Source organism: Periplaneta americana, chromosome 9, assembly GCF_040183065.1.
Source record: "Periplaneta americana isolate PAMFEO1 chromosome 9, P.americana_PAMFEO1_priV1, whole genome shotgun sequence".
In the NCBI taxonomy this organism is placed as follows: domain Eukaryota; kingdom Metazoa; phylum Arthropoda; class Insecta; order Blattodea; family Blattidae; genus Periplaneta; species Periplaneta americana.
The window spans coordinates 112,443,125-112,459,867 of NC_091125.1; the positions used below are offsets into that span (position 1 = coordinate 112,443,125).

A 16,743-nucleotide genomic window follows, 5' to 3' on the forward strand; every position below is an offset into this window, starting at 1 on the left:
AATCAGTAAATTACTAGAATTTTTTATTATAAAATAAAAAATAAAGAAATTAATAGTCACAAAAATTCCTAGTAATTTACCCATTCACTTTACAGAAAATTCCAATAGTAATGTTTGTTCCAATGTATATAAAGAATCATATAAGTGAATATCAATTAAAAATAATGTAAATTGCGGCGCAAGGGACTTTTTGTATAAAGCAATACAATATTTTATTAAGTTATTAATAAAATGCAAACCACTTATCATAGAGGGACAACATTTTGTACATGTGTTATTATTAACCAGATATACTAGTGATAAACATTTTGTGAATTTAGCTTTAAAACTATGGAAATTAGTAATTTCAGTATAATGTCCCCTAGGATACACTGATGTGAGATTTTGTCATTTTTGTTAAAAAAAACTGTTTCTTTGTTTTTATCTTTAAAAATTTGTTTATGGTCTAAAGATGCCCTCTGCCAATTTTCATGACATACGACCGGTCATCAGCTGTTTAGGGTCATATTCTTAAAAGGATGCGCACTCTGACTGTTAATTTAAATGCTCCGTCCACGCCCTCCACTCTGAATTCTGCGACCATTTTGGAAATTACGCTGTATTTCATACATTTTTTATTATATTAGATTTCCGATTGAGCCAGAGTAGCTTCTCGACTTCTCGAAATATTTCTTTATAGAATCCAACAGATGTTAGGCCTACTTCAAAGGCTGCTTTCCTTTGAAATATATTCAGTTACAAAGGAGAGCACAACTCTTGTCTAAAGGAAAATTCCACTTGTTGCTAGTAGCCATAACAACGTGTTTTCCATGCTTGTTTTTTTTTTTGTGATACAAGAAATATTTGTAAGTTTCTAACAGTTTTATTGTTATTGTTACAAAACTGTCGACAGTCTATAGTGATTTGTAAATAATATAGTGTTTTCACAAGTTTACATAGTTTTTTTCAGTCATCTTTATTTACTAGTGTAGGTTAGGTGTGCACAACGTGGTAGTGTATATAAAGGTAAGTTCTGCATATATTATATGCTAGGTCTATATGTTTCAAATTGCCTGGAAAATAAAAAAGACAGAGACCTGGTTAATTATTATCATCATCCCAAACTTTGAAACTTTGAAGTCAATTTTCTCCACTTCAATTTTCTGTAAATTTTGCATTGCTAAAAATGCTACTCTTTCTACAGGTTTTGTACTACATGCTTGATTTTTTGCAGAGGTTTTTGAATATGTTCTTAACAAAACTTACTATCAGGATTATACCTAACACTCATATTTTTTGTTGTTGTTGCTTAGTCAACTGTCCGAAGATAGGTTTGAACCTCATAAGTAACACCAATAAGGCATCACTCATGAAACAACTAGGCCAGGAGATAATGGGGTAGGGTGGCCAGTTCCTTTCCCCCCTCCAATGCATACTTCGCCGGTTAGCTACATATTCCACTAATCGGACTTCAGATGCATACAAACAATTGTTCTTCCTCTGTCACATATCGTCAAGTGAGATATACTGCCTGATAATATATTTACATATCAGCCAGAATATGAATAAGAGGTATTTTAATACTAATTTTTTTACGCTCGAGTTGAATTTTTTTTCTGTTTTTACACTCTTAGTGGATCAAATATTTTAAATTATTTTTTTAGTAAAATAAAAAGGAAAATTGTATAGTAAGTTTTGTTTCTGAAGGTCTGACACGTATGTAGACAAAAATTCTGGACAAAATAGTAGCAATTTTTGAAAACCTAAATTACAAATTAAAAGTACAAAATTTCAGAGATCTACCTAGAATAGTTTAGAAAATTGAAATTTCACATCAGTCTCACCTTAATACGGTTTCTAGTTTCTACGGTCTTTGTATTTTCCAATCGAGCCAAACATTAGACTACAATCTTGTCTCAAGAATGAATTTAGAACTTTCACAAATTTAATATATTATGTCATTCTTGCAAATAGCAATTAGGATTAAATTCAGAAATGCTTGGTTTGAAAGGGAGAAGATGGTAAAAATTTGACACTGATCCTAATTGGGAGGGATTTTCATTTTTTTTTATGTAGAAATATCATTGCTGAAACAACTTAAATTCTAGATTAGTTTTAGAAAAATATTTTGGGGCCCAAATTTTGAAAAAATAAATATCAAAATACAGTCATTCATTAATCTCACAATGTATGCTCGCTTAGGTAGTAGATCGTTTCTTTATATATTTGTAGTCACTTCTTTCCTTTTTCCTTATTTCTTTAACCTTGTCACAGAGAAAACAAATGTGCGCTTATTTCAGTTCTCTGTGAACAGTTCTGAACATAGCAGCACTGCATTTTTTTTCGCACTTACATTACATTCTTTCCCCATACAACTGTATACTGCATAGCGCGCGCTGGACTAACAATGGCGGATTTGTCGGCATTTGCCGGCGCAAACGATTACGGTACTCTGGATACCCACGGACTCTGTAGGAACAATAGACTGTGCTACAGCCATCGTGATCTAATACAGGCCGTAAGGCAGACCATGTAACTCGCTTAACCCGATCACGAAGGGCGGCGTTTGAACCGTATAAATTAGTTGGAATGTGTCTCTAAAATGTAGTGTAATCATTAATAAAATTTAAAACAATGATTATGACACACTTCAGACATAATTTACTTGCGAGTTGAGATGTAATATTATTTATGGTGTGAAAATTACGTTGTTCATATGTGTAATACCTGCCTTTATTTCGATTAAATATTGCGAAATTCTTGTACATTCATTTATGCACGATTCAATAATTTTCAATTGCACCGCACGGATATTTAGATATGTTGAAATTATAGGTTATGTTTACTGTACCAGTTGCCCCTTTCTGTCTAAATTTAGTGATCTCCAATGCCTTGCCATTCATATGAAAATTATAGGTTATGTTTACTATATTTAACTTATATTCCTAAATTCGCAATCATACATTAGGGTAAACTAGGGTCTGTTGGACAGTCGGGCATGTTGGACACTCCGTACTTTAACGTGTTACTACGCCACTTGTGGGCACCACATTCTGCTAGAAGTGAATGACGGAAGTAGCCACGAGTACTGAATTATTGTATTTATCTACTACTTAAGAGATGAAGTAACACAATTGTACGTACACTAATTTCATAGGTGTGGTATGGTAAATTTTTTGTCTAAAATTAAAGAAGGTAGATGTGCTAAATTGAAATCACAATATAAATTCTTTTTTATTAAACCTCAAAATGGCTTCCATTCTAAACTTGAAATGTTGACGCGAACAGATTATGTTAACATGTAAAATTCTCTTCACATTAAATAACACAGTACTTCGAAACACTTCTTTCTACTTCAGCTGACGCAAGAGAAGCATATTTAAAATGGGCAATATTATTTGAATCTAATTCTGAGTCATTAAGAGAAAAATTTTCACCCGTCAAAATCTCTGAAATTGAACACAACGTATGATACCCTTAGCTTTTTCTAACACCTTTTCCATTTTCTTTGACATTTCCTGCCCCACTGTACCACAAACAACATCAAAGTTATTCACAGTTCTTTTTCACTAGTTTTATCTGCTTCATTAGTGGCACTTCTGATTGCTCAAAAGCAGTTATAGCAGCAGGAAGAAACCCAAAATTGGATTTGATATATGAAAGTTGCCTAAAATGTCGGAATTAGACATTAATTCTTGGGATAGTCTAATTGAAGCGGCTTCTTGCTGTCAAACGAATCAATGATGTTTTTCACAACTTTGAAGTTCTGGCAGTAATAGTTGCAGGCATCAATCCAAGACCTCCATCTTGTCAAAATAGGAGAAGGCGGCAAGGAAATGTCTGGAGCTACCAACTTAAATGATATAACACGTGACGGGGCTTTCAAGAAGACCTTTTTGACACACCCAATTAACTTATCAACTTCACTGAATTGAATACGAATCTCTTCTGCAACTCTGTGTAACAAATCACATGCACCATTTTACTATATAATGCTTTGAGTGAATTTGCAGCTTTCACCATATAAAGCTACACATTGTCATGCTGAACGTCTTCGGGCCATATGACACCCATAGACCTATCGAACAGTTTACTAATGGTGGAAACATTGTTTTTTTTCTAAATGTTCACAGTTTATTAGACAATTTTCACGTGGACCATTTTCTTCCCAAGTTTCCACAATAACATTTGTAATGTATCTTTCCATAGAGTCTGTGATTTCATCAATTGAAACCCTTATTTTTTTATTTGCAACCCGTTGTCTGATCTGTTTCATAGTTTTTTCGTAGCTTCGGCTGCTGTAGTTCTTTCTTATCGTGGAAGAAACGGGAAGAGATTTGCCTGCGTGTTTTTATAAGAATTCACGAAGTTTTGGATGATCCAGATTACTTAGGGAAATGTCAGCACAAAGGAAGGCTGTATAAAGTTCTTCACAGAATGGTGAATAATAATGGTGGGATTCCATTTTCAATTCGTTGCACACCACGTTTGTGTTTTTCTGTTCTCACATGCTGCTCAACGTTAAATGTTTACTCCGCGGTTACTCTTATGTCGTACAGTTTACAATACAGTATATTCCCATCATTCGAAAACACTTTCTCACCATATCGAGACACTAACTGGTTTAATTTTATTTGAATACTTTGCTTCGCTTTTGGCATTTTTCCTGAACTATAATACACACACTTCTGACTTCAACAAGATTCAATAACTCAATGAGACCCTTGTCTGCAGTCTGGTACCCAGATTATAAAGACAGCCTCCAGTAGCTACCTGCTTGTCGCGAAACAATAGGCCTACACAAATATTTGTTCACTGGTACGTAACAGTAAAGTCCATATTGTGAATTTAAACGAAACAGGGAAGACGATACATTTCACCATTTTACAGGAAACGAAATGCGATATGTAATTCTCAAATGAACATGGAAGAAGGAAATTATATGAGAAAAGTTCTTTACTTCTTGCTAGAGTGAAAATATACCGAATATGACCTTTAATTACTAAAAATATGCTTTATTACATAGAAATGGTCAAATATGCATAAATATGACTTAACAAAGTACTTTGAATCAATGAGTTTTTCATAACAAGCATTTATATATATATAATATATATATATATATATATATATATATATATATATATATATATATATATATATATATGAGCATATCAGTCTTACCAAAAATATATGCTGCATCATAAAATATCAAGTCCTAGTTATAATACATCCGATATTTCATACTAGCTAAGATTATTGAAAGCAATGATTCTGAAATGTCCGTCGACATAAATATTGAAGAGTTATGGAAAAAATTCTGTAATTAATTGGTACACTTATGAGTTGTAACAATATTGTAATCCGTTTCCTTAAAAGCAATTCCGCGTGTTGTAAATTCAACTTACAAGGGCTATCAAAAATAGCGATAAGAAAAAAGAAAACACTATCGTGCAAAAAATTCTTGTTTGTTCCAATTTGTAACTACATTACTGTGTGTTGCGGGCAGCATAGACACACTGTCGCTATGAGTACAGTAGTATACGCGTGGTAGACGGGGATGTCGAAGTATTGGAAGAAAATGGGACAATTTTGTGTGTAGGGAAACGCCTGGAATCTATACTAAATGCATCACTAGAAAGGCAAAGAAGAAGACTAGCTATAAGGCGTCTATCGAGAGATTCCAAGAAAAATCGCAATAGGTCCGTGACATCTTTGCACAAAATCACGTGTAGAAGCTCAGTTCGTAAAGACAATCTGACGCTGTTTGATAGATGCCGGCCTGGATGGCGAAAGCGCTAGAGGCACGGACTGTCTCTACCGCTTGCTCCGAAGGGCTGTGGGTTCGAGTCCCGCCGCGGGCATGGGTGTTGTGTTTGTATTAGTTTAAGTAAAAGGAAACAAATGAAAAGAAAACAGGAAAACAAAGATAACTTCGGTAAACGGCCTCTGGCCTGGAAAAAAAAGACTGACTCAACAGACATGGAAGCAATTATCATCAGTGACACCACATATACGTATGTTTAACGGTACAATAAATACAAGTGCAGTTCGGAAATACAAATAGGCATATATTCATTGCACCTTGTATCTACTTAAACTTTAACATTTAAGAAAGAGATGATATGTCTTAATTTGAGAATAAAGAGAATGAGTTTTGAGAATGCAGTCCAGTAAAGGAAAGTTCATCTTCTTACTTGGGTTCATATTAAACGAGTTGAATAGTAAGTGACAAACCATAACCGGTAATATCGCTAGCAGTATGATGAAGGAACTGAATTGTTTCAAAACGCGTGATGCGCATGTGAAGGTATATGTCGCCTCCGTCGCACTCACTGTTTGGAGCTGTGCATTTGTGATTGTGTATAATCTGTTATTGTATAGCTATTGGGTACGGTGCTTTGTTTACTAACCAGAACAACATGAAAGTAATCGGTTTAATTTAGCAAAAGCTCTTACTCCAGACTTCTGAGGACCCGGCGCTTCGTACCTGAGGCACATCGCCGGCAAGACAGAGACGCTGCCGGTGTCACACCTGGAAGGCAGCCGGGGAGTGTGCTCGCAGGTCAGGTTCACCTACGTTAACTCGATGGAGGTTGTAGAGCTCCACAGCCAGCTGCTCAAGTGCCAATTAATCACTATAACCAACATATTCACAGTAGATTTTATCACCCATTAGCAATGTTACATATTTTTTATTTATTTTATTGGGTTATTTTACGACGCTATATCAACATCTAGTTATTTAGTGTCTGAATGATATGAAGGTGATAAGGCCAGTGAAATGAGTCCGGGGTCCAACACCGAAAGTCACCCAGCATTTGCTCGTATTGGGTTGAGGGAAAACCCCGGAAAAAAAATCAATGAGATAACTTGCCCCGACCGGGATTCGAACCCCGACCTGGTTTCGCGGCTAGACGCGCTGACCGTTACTCCACAGGTGTAGACAGCAATGTTACATAGGGGCGGATTTTGATGACGTAAAACGTAATATTGCAACATAGTATAATTCAAGATCAGCAAATATTTCTACTATCTCAGGCAGGTAACAAAACCTGTGGCGCTCCATTTTAAATACCATGTGAGTCATCGGCGTAACTCAGTCGGCTTAGGCGCTTGCCTGTCGATCCGGACTTGCGCTCGGGCGTGGATTCGATTCCCGCTTGGACTGATTGCCTGATTGTGTTTTTTCTGAGGTTTTCCCCAACCGTAAGGCGAATGTCAGGTAATCTATGTCTAATCCTCGGCCTCCTGGCCTTCTATGCTCGAGGTTGCGGGTTCGATCCCGGCCCAGGTCGATGGCATTTAAGTGTGTTTAAATGCGACAGGCTCATGTTAGTAGATTTACTGGTATGCAAAAGATCTCCTGCGGGACAAAATTCCGGTACACCGGCGACGCTGATATAACCTCTGCAGTTGCGAGCGTCGTTAAATAAACCATGATTTAAAAATTTTCCTCGGCCTCATCTCACCAAATAGGCCTACCATTTCGCTATCACCAATCCAATCGACGCTAAATAACCAATTAAAAAAATACCATGTCTTTAGCAAAGATTCTTTAAACTTCAAAGCAGTGTAAACCACACGATTATCTTACATATTCTTTGACACAGCTATCACTGTGTCACTTTTAACTTTTATGCCACCAAAATCCGCCCCTTCTTCTCTATTAACTGGGACTGTATTTTTATTAGAGTGAATTACTTTAACTGCAAGGCCAGAATGTCTTTTCACAGTCGTGATAAATATTTTAATTCGATGGCGGGTATTTGGCTTTACATTATTCACACAGGCGTCCCCCTCTACGAGTAATGCGTTGTAACTGTAGATATAGTATACATTTTATCCTTCCCCGCTCGCGAATGTAGAGCGGATGAGTTAATTCAAAGTGCAGCTGCACACATGCAAGCGTGGAAAGAGAAAATGTATGCTTTGTATTTTAATCGCCCTAACGTTGCCCATGATACACAATGGGAGATAAAGCACGTATCACCGGGTATGATGATGCTTATTAATAAAGCAATAAAATCGGGGAATGCCTATGGGGGATATGGGAGTGCCCCGCGAAAACCAACAATCAAGCAATGTTTTTCCCATCACAAAATCCATTTGGACACATGGGGATTAGAGCTAGAGTTACCAACGTATTTGACATTGTGTCCTGATAATAGCGGGTTGGTGCATAAGTTCGTAGCATTTTTGTTTCGCGTGTTGGTACTCCGGTTGCTATGGGTTTATTTATCGATTGTCATTTTTTATTTGAAGTTCAATTATTGTGCTTGAGTTTAAATATTGAAGTTTTCATTTTTGCAGATATTGTGTGGAGCCGTGGACGCTAGAAAATGAAGTGTCAAGTGGAGGAAGTGGATCATTTCCAACATATTCTACTTTTTTAGTTCAATAGAGGGGCGAAACCAGCGGAGACGGTCAGAAACATTTGCGCCGTGTATCGGGACGATGCTATCGAGAAAGCACGGCAAGAAAATGGTTTTCAAATAAAAAAGGTTTTTCTATTGTCTGGCAAATGTGATAAACTGTGACCATTCCACCATCGTGCGACATTATTGCCACCAACTGAGACGTCTTGCACATGCAAGCCAAGAAAAACGACCAACGAAGTGATGATACTCCTCGATAACGCTCGTACGCATTCTGCTAACCTGACACAAAACACTATCCAAGAGTTGGGTTGGAAGTCATTCCGCACCAACTTTATTCACCTGATCTTGCGCTCTCAGAATTTCACCTTTTCCGCTCTCCATCGAACAATCTTCAAGGAACTTCCTTTCCGGATGAACATGTGCTCCTAACATGATTTGACGACTTTCTTAACTCAAAACCACGCGATTTCTACAGGGGTGGAATCTAAAAACTACTCCAGCGTTGGCAGACTGTTGTAAATAGTATAGGAGAATATATTGTTGATGATTAACTTCTCTCTTATGTGTATCTGATGTGTTTAATAAACTTATGAAAAATCGGTACGAAATTATGCACCAACCTAATATATGCATCTGACACTAGACAAGCACTATTTCGCCGACATTTTCTAACTCTTTTCACTACTGAGATGTCTTTTTTGGAGTATCTGCACCAAGAAGCAATAAACTTATTCCTTAAACTGTACGCACTTCATGTTATATTCTAAAGTATTAACTGAATAAGGATTTGAAATAACATAGCCATGGATTAAGTGATTGATAAAAAGTATTTTCTTTATTTACAAATGGTTCCAACAATTTCTGGAGATCTGGTGACGAAGAAGAACTTGCAAATAACACTCTTTTGCTCCCTCATCCCTGACCCGTCCTTATGCGGTGTGGTCGTCAATAAAAGATTAATCCAGTCTCCACCCCGCAGCAAACATATGGAGGAGGGAGCACAAACAAATCAAAGCGGTTAATGCTCTTGGTTTTGGGATGCAACAAGCTTCATAAAGCAAATATATTTTCATGTTTGAAAAAAGTCATAAACCTCTCAGAATTTTCACTCAAACCTTTACCAGTCATATAGCAACATATACTCCAATCAAACTGTAATTTAGCTGATTTTTAAGACCACTTTTACACTATGAAAATGCAATTCTTTGCAAGGAAATATATGATATTTCAACCACACGAAGATTTTTTGTCACCTCCGTTCATTTTAAATTTAATATATGAATGCATTTAAAATATATAGTACTTTCTTAAAAATGCTGATAAAGTAACTAATTGAAGTCTTTCCTAGTTTCCAACAACCCACCATTTTATACTATTAGACTACAGTTGCAATGGTTAAAAAAGGATAATAAATGGTAAAGTAAACATGTAAAAAGTACTGCACACTATGTAATAAACCAATGTCTGTTAGTACGATTTTGTTTCATAAATGACTTAAAATAAACGTGCCCTTTTGTGTTTGTCAGGGATTGACTAAATTAATATTATTTACATTATACAGAGCTGTTATTATCATACGTCCCAGAAAAGAGCGGCCGGCCGGTCGGCCACCCCCTGCGTGGTTTCCGCCGCGCGCTAACCGTTTCTCCCGCGCAATCGAGCTCGAGTAGCCATATGGCATTCAATGTGCTTAGAAGTCGTGTAATGAAACTCTCGATTCTTCAAGTGTACAACGTTAATGTATAAAGTTTGGTGATTATTGTGTATTTAGGTAATGCCTTGCAACAAATTCTCACTGTGTGAACGTGTGTATATATACAATACGTACATAAAAGGCAGGTCGTGTGCGAAAACAAGACGAAAATTTCGAATAAAGTTTCCAAAGAGACCTGTGCCTTCTGTCAAAACAATTAGACGACTCGCTAAAAGACTGAAAGAAAGAGGCTCAGTGAAGAATCGAAAATCAAACAGAAAACGTAGTGTTCTTACGCGGAACGATTGTCAATTTATTTCCAACAAGATTCCGCCACTGCTCATACAGCTGCCGTATCAATGAGGGAATTGAGGTGTATTTTTGGTATGAGAGTAATCAGTAATAATTTGTGGCCTCCAAGAAGCCCAGACATAACACCTTGTGACTTTTATTTATGGGAAACGCTAAAAGGTAGGGTTTATAGGAAAAATTCTCATTCTGTAGATGAACTAAAATACTATATACGAGAAGAAATCCAAGCTATCAATGATGTGGAAGTTCAGAGTGTTGTTCATTCGTTTATCAGAAGATGTCAGTTGTGTATGGCGGCAAACGGGGGCCATTTTCAGCAACGACTGTGAGCATGGTAAGTCCAAATTATTGAACATTTATTGTTAGTACTGTTATATATTGGAGAAGCGCCGGAGAAAGGGTTATGCACTCGGCGGAAACCACGCAGGGCGCTCTTTTCTGGGACGTATGATAATAATAGCTCTGTATCTAAACTATTTTTATGGAAATCCTTTACTGAATTTTTATAAATAACTTTTCTGTTAATTGATTACTGAAAGGCATGTGTCCATAGAATGGCTTAAAACTTTATCTTGTCTAAATATAAAAGATTTAAATATATTCAATTAAAAGTTTGCCTTGTTTACATATTTTTGTATGTAATTTGGCAACCTGCCCATAATATGCTAATATAGCGAAAACGTAATATAATAATAATAATTATTATTATAAACAATTTGGAAACTAAGATGAGCACTTATGAAAATCTACAAAACTATCTCAAGATTAGTTTGACTTAAGCTAATTTATAAAAGGCTGTATTAGTGATTTATGTAAAAAGTCTTTTGTATTGATATGTGTAATTGCGTTAATTTTATGAAAATTCTATATACGAAAAACTACCGCAATCAGGAAAGTGTCTTATAACTACTTAGAATAGCTACACTAACTGGGACATTTAATGGTGTTATGAAAAAAGGCGATAATTACAAATTATTTTTATATTACAATACATAAAGATAAATACTAAGTTTAATTACAACATAAGTACAAAAATTCTAGAATTCTCAGAGCGATGGAGTAGATAAAATAATACGCTCAATTGTAGTATTAAAAATGACATTATTTCAGTTTTCCACTTTTGCTACTATCCTGTCGCAACAGAAGGAATGTCTACTTAAAACTAAGACATCAAGTGTATTAGAAAAAAAAATAAACTTCTGTATGCATCACTGCACCGCAAGCGATATATGCATTATATAAATCTGGGCTATAATAATTATTACCCTTTACTGTAAGATCCTAAAAACTGTACGTAAAATAAAAGTACATCTATATAAAAAATTCTTTCTACTAAAGCTTCTACGTATATCTTATTGAACATCTGGGAAAGGTGAATGGAGGTGCTAGAAAGTGCATGGACTTTACATGACTTCTGGTCTATATATTTTATATAATATAACTTATATGATTTCACTTTATTTCGTTGCAGTAAACTAAACTGTATTTCCATAGTGAAAAAATAGCCCCATGTTTACATCTTTCATTATCAACAACAGAACAAACTATATGAACACTCATCAACAATAACAGTGACACACTATCCACACCACATTCAATGCGTATCTCAAACATGCAGAGTCTTGCATTTGGTACAACTTTCCAAATCGTATTTTTTAGTATAAAAGGCTGGTAATGGGATTAGCAACTACATAGTCACTGCCTTCTAGAAAACAAACAATTTTTTAATTTTTCTAGAGCAAAAACTAGATCTCGTTACCTGGAAAACTAAACTAATGCAAAGATTTAAATGAGCATCATCCAAAATTTAATCGCGATTTCCAAAATCCCTTCAGTGCACTTTCTTTACATACTTTAAAGTACCGTGTTAGATGGCAATTACTTGTTGAGTTCTACACATGTAAATAATGAGGTAAATGGCAATTAATGGAAGTGGGATATTTCCAAAATAAACTTGCAAGGATATGCAATTAGTGCATCTTGATTAGACAACTTTTAACACTATATCACTTCGGAATATGTATTATGTCTTTTTCGTGTTAAATTTTACCGTACCTGGTTGACATGTTTCGACCTGCTATTGCTCTTCTTCAGAACTAGTTGTTGCTGGTCTTGGCGCCTTTTCTTTTGTTTCCTGTAGGGGTGTGTTTGTGTAGTGTAATGTGGAGTCAAAGATGTGTGTGTGTTCTGAAATTGAGTTGTGTGTTGAGAATTTCATTTGGATGGGTTTTTGTGTGTCTGTATATTTCGTATTGTTCTAGTGTGTTTAGTTTCTGGCTTTTTGGTCGGATGTGTAGAATTTCCATGTCTGTGTTGATGTCTCTGTAGGTATGGTTAGTATTTGTGATGTGTTCTGCATATGTGGAAGTGTTTTGTAATTTTGTTATGGCTGTGATGTGTTCTTTGTAACGTGTTTGAAATGATCTGCCTGTCTGTCCTATGTAGAAGTTGTTGCATTTGAGCTTGTATACGCCTGTGTGGTTGTATTTGTTTGTTTGTGTGTTGAGACGTTTTTGTAGAGTGTTATTTGTTCTGTATGCGATGTTGTAATCTAATTTCTTGAATGAGGTTGCAATTTTGTGTGTGTTTTTCTTTTCGTATGTTAGTGTGATGCATTTTTTTATGTTTTTGTGTCTGTGTTGTATTCTTATGTTTTTTGTGATTATGTTTTGTCTTTCGTATTATGTTGGGGTTGTATCCGTTTTCTTGTGCTATGTATTTCATTGTGTTTAGCTCTTCTTTGTAATCATGTTGGTTCATTGGTATGTTGAGTAGTCTGTGTACCACTGTTCGGAATGCAGCTTGTTTGTGTTGTGTTGGGTGGTTGGATGTGTTGTGTATGTGTGTTTTTGTTGTGGGTTTTCTGTAGACTTTGAATGTGTGTTTGTTGTCGACAGGAAACAAAACAAAAGGCGCCAAGACCAGCAACAACCAGTTCTGAAGAAGGCCAATAGCAGGCTGAAACATGTCAACAACGTACGGTAAAACTTAACACGAGAAAGACATTTATAATACATATTCCGATGCAATTAGTATTTCAAATATTAAAAAAAAACAAGCTTATCACAAAATTATTATATTTTTACTTTTGATTAATCTGTAATTACATTCATAGGTTAAATCCCGTGGTGAATATAATAATAATAATAATAATAATAATAATAATAATAATAATAATAATAATAATAATTACGAACTTTCTCCATAGGAATAACAGTGCACTAATTTAGCGTGTTAATTAACTACGAAAATTTCTTTTCAATGTAATAGCCTTCACGAGTGTTAATTGAATTCGATGTTATGAATAGTTATTAGCATATGACGTGACTAATCATTTAGTTACAAATGAACGTACTGTTAGAAAAGAAAATAACGAATTCCACTGTGCGTTTATTTATCAGCAGTAAGGGAGTACTACAGGATTATTGTAAACTTTTAATAAATTGTTGGTATATTTTCGTACATATTTTATTATTAAAACTGCTTTTGTCTGTTCTGTTAAAGAAGAGTGCACTAAAAGGTGGAACAATAAAAGTACTTTCCGTAATAAATATTGAGCTTCTAAAATTATGTAAAAAAATCGTAAACATTTCAAAACTCTCACTAATGTTAGTCATCGTACTATCGACACAATTTTTTAAAACAAGGAAATATAATATAATTCCCCTTGTGTCTGGTATCCTTTTCATTTTGCCTTGCAGAAGTTTAAGTTTCCGTTTAGATGCCAGGTAGGTAAGCTTGCATCTTGGTCCACGTCTAATATACTTGTCAGCTTGGTCTTTCATACTGCTATTGTTTTGTATTTTAACTACGTAGGTACTCTTGGCAGGAACTAATTAAGAATAAGCTCCCACTATGCTTCAATACAACAGAAGAAAGCATTAATGTTAAATGCTCGAACTAACAAGAAATATTGTACTGGAGTCAACGGCACTTCAAACTACTTGCTTTGTGAATCTGGAACTTCGATATAGGTACTGTATGTGATAACACTATGTAGTTGATATACCCATTCAACTATTACCACACAAGTGTGAACCCACTGCTCAAAACTTTCCTCGTCCCTTTCAAAATAGTGACGCAATAGAATATTTATAACTATTTGGTATAATGAAAATTTTCTTATCTTAACGCTGATGCAGCTTTCTTTTAAAAATATGATTGAATCCAACTTGAATTAGAGGATATGACATCAGAATAACTCTTCATAGTATAATATGTATTTAGACATGAAATTCAATTTGCATGGAAACAATGTACTAAACAAACGGTACATTTCACACTCACACATCGTTCCTCTTACCGTAACACTTTCGTGGCCAATCTTGAACACTACACCGGGACTTATCTCTAAAAACGTGTCAAATAAAGAGCACCGAGATGGAGGAAATGGAAGTGTAGCTCTGTATCAGCCAGCAGAAAACAATCAAGGACCTAATGGTACTGTTTACTTACATAAGAAAGAAACGTAAACAAATAGCTGCATGCAGCATATTCTGAAGTGAAAATGTTTGGACGTTCAAAAGCAAACAAAGTAGATATATTTTAATGTTTTACGTATTATGTACAGCTCGTATTCTTGACGACTGTCCGTATCAAAGAAGTACTGTACTTAATAGTATAGTGATATAATGTGTATATACAATACTCTTTATATTCTTTTTGTAAATATCAACAGCAGCCTTTACTTATACTTTCACTAAATAAGGCAAACAATCTTGACGTACACATCTTCATATTCCTCCCGCACATGTTAACGTCTATTTTGAACTGTATGAGAGAGAAAAAAAGGGAACTACCACGAGCACGCAGATCTCTACAGTTCGTCATTCTATAGGTATCCAAATAAAATAATTTCTTGCTCATGGTAATCGAGTTTAAACCGGTAACTGGTATCACGATTAAAAGTTAATCAAGGTATAAGCTTTCAGCATACTCTCTCCCTCTTGTGAAAGATTCGAATTTGCAGTAGATATCAAAGAATCTGTAGCATTTTCATATCAACTGCTATAATCGCTGAATTTGATCTCAGAATTTAAGAAAGCATGTCCTACTCTGAATGCAGCTTATGATTCGGGGTTACTCATCTAATAGTGCAAAGTATTTTATAATACTGTCGTTTCAAGAAAATGTTATAAGTTACTAAAAAAAGATGGGAACTTTTTCTTTAGTTTTAAAATGTTTTGGAATATGACGGATCTAGGATAACTCAAGAGCTAATTCAGTCTTTGGGCAGAGAGGACAACGATTCAGTATGTGTGGTTTATGAATGGGTACCTTCAGAAGAATTAATTATTTAAGGAGGGCAAACGGCATATCAGCAAGAAGATGGCGGAGTTGAAAGGACGGTGGCCACAATCGTCATGAGCTAAGGCCCAAAACTGCTGAAATATAAGCATTAATTACTGTAACAATATTTAATTATTATGAAAATTTGTAATAATTAATTCATCATATAGGTTGTCCCATTATTTAGGATGTGATACGTGAGAAACAATTTACAGATTTCAATGTTTATATATTTTTTCGATATCTTTCAATATTGTGAACGAGTGTTTTAAGTGGGTGGATTCTGGGTGTTAGATATCGATATACGAAGCGAAAGGTTCTCATGAAGTCCTTATCTTCACAACTAACAACTGCAAAAAACCAAAACTCGGCGATTATCCTGCCCTGTTCTCTACTTCGCCAAGTTATTTGAGCGACGATTTTGACAGATCTACTGTCGTAACTATCACCTGAAATTTATCACGTTGACATTTACTATGAATTCCATTGCCATTTGACCAATAGTGAAACAGGTAGATCCGTTCGAGACACGTTCGTAGATCGAAGCAGATGGTTCATAGATCAGATTATTTTAATTGGTCAGTACCAAGTCGAATTTCACTCGGGAGTTCGATACTAGATGGCGTTGAGGGCGCGACGCGATGACGCTCTGTGCGGAGAGTGGTAATCATCTGTTTCTCGCATGGCGCTGCGATGCTGGGAATGATGGTACCTCTCTTCGCTGCCGCCGGGGATGCCGCGGTGGTGTTGCGACGCGGCATAGTGGGATGAATGGTGCGAGGATGGGTGAGTATGCTGTTGCTGATGGAGGTGGGGGTGGTGGTGATACATGCTCATGCCGTCTCGCGTTGGACCCGCGTTGTATTCGTCGTACTCTCCTCTATCGCGCTCGAGTCTCGACCTTCCTCGAGGGTGCTGGTGATACACAGGGCCGGCTGCAACCAACAACACACATTCAGCCATGTTAAAGTGCACGGTCTAGGCAAGTATTACATCTAAGTGAACTGACTGGACGGAATAAGGCAGTGAAATTTTCAAGCTTGGGACTAATTTCACTATTTTTAATTGACAGTTAAATTGCACCACGGT

General features: G+C 35.8%; 1 protein-coding gene across 10 annotated transcripts in view; it reads right to left on the reverse strand.

Annotated features, from left to right (window-relative positions):
- Positions 1 to 9,168: 9,168 nt before the first annotated feature.
- Positions 9,169 to 16,743, reverse strand: part of Ca-beta (Calcium channel protein beta subunit) — an 828,959-nt gene continuing 821,384 nt past the window's right edge. For 7 of the 10 annotated variants that reach the window (XM_069835638.1, XM_069835640.1, XM_069835639.1 and 4 more), the window contains one exon: positions 9,169 to 16,589. In XM_069835638.1, coding sequence (XP_069691739.1) covers positions 16,270 to 16,589 — 320 coding nt within the window. In that variant the 3' untranslated portion in view covers positions 9,169 to 16,269. The remainder of the gene's footprint in view (positions 16,590 to 16,743) is intronic. The other 3 variants (XR_011333981.1, XM_069835643.1, XR_011333980.1) reach the window with 3 other exon arrangements.